The 5,000-nt window shown below is 43.9% G+C and overlaps 1 protein-coding gene across 2 annotated transcripts in view; it reads right to left on the bottom strand.

Moving 5' to 3' along the window:
• Positions 1–3,943: 3,943 nt before the first annotated feature.
• The window catches only part of med16 (mediator complex subunit 16), a 16,822-nt gene continuing 15,765 nt past the window's right edge, over positions 3,944–5,000 (bottom strand). For both annotated transcript variants that reach the window (XM_030784133.1, XM_030784135.1), the window contains exon 14: positions 3,944–4,191. In XM_030784133.1, coding sequence (XP_030639993.1) covers positions 4,065–4,191 — 127 coding nt within the window. In that variant the 3' untranslated portion in view covers positions 3,944–4,064. The remainder of the gene's footprint in view (positions 4,192–5,000) is intronic.

The raw sequence follows: 5,000 nt of genomic DNA, 5'->3' as shown, positions 1-5,000 counted from the left end.
CGGGTTTTCCCTCATACCAAACACACTACAGCCCTCTCTACACGTAGCACACTACGGTTTTGGCTTAAACCAATACAATTTTCTCTTTTTTCGGACAAATGTAGATTTCACCAGATTACATCAAGCACAATATGTGGTTCTCGATGATGATGCCCGTAAGACCTCTCTGCGCAGTTTTAGAGTAGATCTGAGAGAAAAGAACGGACAACACCCCCACAACACACACACACACTTAAATTAAAACCAGGGTTCAATTTAAGTAAATCCTTAATTGTGATTATACATGATTAACCCAATCATTCTGCCGCAAATCAATCAATCAATCAATCAGTCAATCAATCAGTCAGTCAGTCTTTCACTGACCTCACATATTCATTGTCAGCCGTGCTTATAAACCATACACAGGGTTTAGCTCATTTAAAGTAATTTGTGATGGTGCTGATGGGTGTGATGGGGGTCATGGGTGGGATAATGCTAATGGAGGTGATGGGTGTGATGGGGGTCATGGGTGTGATGGTGCTGATGGTTGTGATGGTGCTGATGGATGTGATGGTGCTGATGGGTGTGATGGGGGTCATGGGTGTGATGGAGATCATGGGTGTGATGGGGGTCATGGGTGTGATGGTGCTGATGGGTGTGATGGTGCTTTCAGTCCCAAGCCCGCTTCACTAACCTTTAGGCCACGGCTGCCCCAAAAGTTTAACTGCGTTGGCCAGAAATCGAACCTGCTTGGAAGGCAGCTATGCTCACCACTATACCACCAATGCTGTTTAGTCCCTCATGTAATTAGTGTCTGATGTAATTAGTGTACGATGTGATTAGTGTCTTATGTGATTAGAGTCTGATGTGATTAATGTCTGATGTTGAGCAGTGAATTTGACCTCTGCATTTAACCCATCCTATACACCCAGTAGTGAACACACACACACACCAGGTGCAGGAGCAGTGGGCAGCACACCTGCGCCCGGGGGGCAGTTGGGGGCTTAAGGTGCCTAAAGGCTCTTCAGCCGTGGATGGTGAGGGAGGGGAAAGCGCTGTTCACCCACTCCCCCCGCCGGGTCTGATGTGATTATGGCCAGTATAACTTCTTACAAATGAAAAAGTGAAGAGTCAGAGTGTTGTCCACCCATGTGACTCTCACTGTTCCTATGGATGTTGACCTTAGTGTTAGTGTCAGTTTTATTGCTTTTACTGTGAACACGGGAATGAGTCTTAGTGTTTAGAGTAAGGGAACACGGGAATGAGTCTTAGTGTTTAGAGTAAGGGAACACGGGAATGAGTCTTAGTGTTTAGAGTAAGGGAACACGGGTATGAGTCTTAGTGTTTAGAGTAAGGGAACACGGGTATGAGTCTTAGTGTTTAGAGTAAGGGAACACGGGAATGAGTCTTAGTGTTTAGAGTAAGGGAACACGGGTATGAGTCTTAGTGTTTAGATTAAGGGAACACGGGTATGAGTCTTAGTGTTGTGTTTAGAGTAAGGGAACACGGGAATGAGTCTTAGTGTTTAGGGTTAGGGAACACGGGTATGAGTCTTAGTGTTTAGGGTTAGGGAACATGGGTATGAGTCTTAGTGTTTAGGGTTAGGGAACACGGGAATGAGTCTTAGTGTTTAGGGTTAGGGAACACGGGTATGAGTGTTTAGGGTTAGGGAACACGGGTATGAGTGTTTAGGGTTAGGGAACACGGGAATGAGTCTTAGTGTTTAGGGTTAGGGAACGCGGGTATGAGTGTTTAGGGTTAGGGAACACGGGTATGAGTGTTTAGGGTTAGGGAACACGGGTATGAGTGTTTAGGGTTAGGGAACACGGGTATGAGTCTTAGTGTTTAGGGTTAGGGAACACGGGTATGAGTCTTAGGGTTTAGGGTTAGGGAACACGGGTATGAGTCTTAGTGTTTAGGGTTAGGGAATACGGGTATGAGTCTTAGTGTTTAGATTAAGGGAACACGGGTATGAGTGTTTAGGGTTAGGGAACACGGGTATGAGTCTTAGGGTTTAGGGTTAGGGAACACGGGTATGAGTCTTAGTGTTTAGGGTTAGGGAACACGGGTATGAGTCTTAGTGTTTAGGGTTAGGGAACACGGGTATGAGTCTTAGTGTTTAGGGTTAGGGAACACGGGTATGAGTGTTTAGGGTTAGGGATAGATTATTGGTGGACCTCACCACAGACTACGCTGATTATTACACTACATGTATTACATTACATTTCTTCACATGGCAGATGTTTCTATCATTGAGAGTCAGACAATTAACAAACAGACTTGCACACTCATATAACTCTTTTCCACTAGGCAGTGCTGGTGCTGGTGCGGAGCCAGTTCTGCCTTGGTGCCTTTTGAGAACTGGCCTGCATTTCCATGGGTTTTGGAACCGAATGTTACGTAGTGAAAGTTGAGGTAATTTCCGTGGGGATAAAATCATGGTAAACAGAACGCATTGGCTTTGCCGTTTATAAATTTACTTTTGCACTAAGCTTCCACACAGGGCAACACCTCGCGAATCGTGCCCTGTCATTCTGGCTCCACATAGTTAAAGCTCAAAAACAACCCCAGTCTGCTCCCTGAGCCCAGACTGAAAAACCAGTGGCTTCATCAGAGAAAATGACTGAATAGAATAGAAGAGAATAGAAAGCTATGAGTCTCAGTCTCATTCAAATAGAGTGTAGTTCATATTCCTCCAGGTGGCCTATTTTTTCTTTCAACTTTACCTTTGAAGGGAGGTGGTGATTGAATCTGTCTGAAACTCAGACTTGATCTGCTCATGGTGGAGGGATAATCGATTCTGAATAATTGGCTGCTTCAGTATAGGTATATGTCAGATTTAAAACACGGACAAATTGTTAAACATATGACAACTATGATTTTGATTGACTGAGGTCAGTTCGGACTAGAAGGGGGAGTTCGACATTGACCTGTGGGATAATATTCCAGGAAAGGACTTAAACATGGTCAGTGTTACATTGTCAGTGAAACGACTTAAAGTTATAATCACGACAGCAGTGTTGATTCTGCATCTGTTACCTCACTTGACGAGAACAACTTGCTTGCATTGGAGCTGGTTTGAGGTGGGTGATGGCGTTGCTATGGTAACCATAAAGGCAATACTTTGAGCTTGCAGAGAAACACTGAAGAGCTGGAGTCGAAGTTACCATGCCAACTCTGTGCAGTCACCAGAGGAACTGGCCCAGGTCACAGGATGCTGCTGTGTGTCCCTCGGTGAGGAAATGCGGTCACGCCCCATATTGAATTGAATACAGTTCTGAACACAAAAGACACTGCTGGACTTATCAAACAGAATAAGTTCTGTTTTAGCGCCTAATGTCCCTACCTGTGTGTGAGACAGGACCTGAACAGTCAGAATCTTACAGGCTGGATTTATCTGTATTATCACACAGTATGTCTGCCCCTTACTACATCAAAACATTACCTTAACCTCATCCAAAAATAACACAACCCTAACCTAATTCAAACACAACTCTAACCTAACCAAAACACAACCTTAACCCAATGAAGAGTCATGTCTGAAGAGTCATGTCTGAAGAGTCATGTCTGGTCTTCTGTCTCTGACTCCTGCACACTCCTCTCGGCTTTCTCAGCTTCCGTGTTTCTCAAATGGTGACAACCTTTAATCAAAGACCACGACTTATCCCCAAAAATGATCCAGAAAACGCTTTTCTATGACCCAACATATTTCTCAGTGCAATGCACAAAGACACAAACCAGTGCTACATAATATCATACACCTTTATTACATCACACAGAACAGTTACAAGCCTGCAAACGGAGAAAAGACTCATATTTACAGAGTGATGAAGATGACATCACTATAGAATTAAAAGAGACAGTTCACTCATGTCTGACCTATACAGAAACAGTGTGACAGCCGGACAGAGAGAGTGAATTCATACATTATCCCCTCTGATTACTGATAAATAAAAATAAAAACAGAGAGTGAATCAGACTCTCTGACACACAGTCCAGGCTGAGGAGCGGACAGTCACTCACTCTGTGACTGAGGTGAGAGGGGTACGGTCATGGTCAGTGGGATGCGGTTGCCATGGTTTCCATTAAGACACAGTGGCAGGGATCCTCCTCCACAGACCCCCACACAGACAGTTCTTAATCCAGCGCTGCTCCCACTGCTTCATGGCATTGGATTTATTAGGAGATCGCAGCATAGTCACACACCCACACCTGCACAAACGCCAGATTACAACCCCCGCAACAGGGAGGAAGTCAGCACCACGTAAGAGGACGTTCACACAGCTTTTTATCCCAAACAAACGAATCACAGAAATGACACAAGACCATTTTGTTTAATAGCTGAATATTCTGGCTTTGTGAAATATACCTCAAACAAATCAAATTCAATTATTTGAACTAATGGCATTTTTTTTCCAGATCAAGTAGAGGCAAAATGATGGAATCACTCATATTTGCACATGCACAACAACACCGAGATTATATCAGATTACACAGGCACATATGCACACACATGCACAACAACACCGAGATTATATCAGATTACACAGGCACATACGCACACACATGCACAACAACACCGAGATTATATCAGATTACACAGGCACATTCGCACACACATGCACAACAACACCGAGATTATATCAGATTACACAGGCACATACGCACACACATGCACAACAACACCGAGATTATATCAGATTACACAGGCACATACGCACACACATGCACAACAACACCGAGATTATATCAGATTACACAGGCACATACGCACACACATGCACAACAACACCGAGATTATATCAGTTTACACAGGCACATACGCACACACATGCACAACAACACCGAGATTATATCAGATTACACAGGCACATACGCACACAGATACACAGAACACAGAGATTATATCAGATTACACAGGCACATATGCACACACACACAGAACACAGAGATTATATCAGATTACACGGGCACATATGCACACACATACACAGAACACAGAGATTATATCAAATTACACG

The sequence above is a fragment of the Chanos chanos genome, chromosome 9 (genome assembly GCF_902362185.1).
Source record: "Chanos chanos chromosome 9, fChaCha1.1, whole genome shotgun sequence".
NCBI lineage: Eukaryota > Metazoa > Chordata > Actinopteri > Gonorynchiformes > Chanidae > Chanos > Chanos chanos.
Note: the sequence above shows the minus strand (reverse complement) of the source record. Positions and strands in the feature narration are given on the sequence as shown.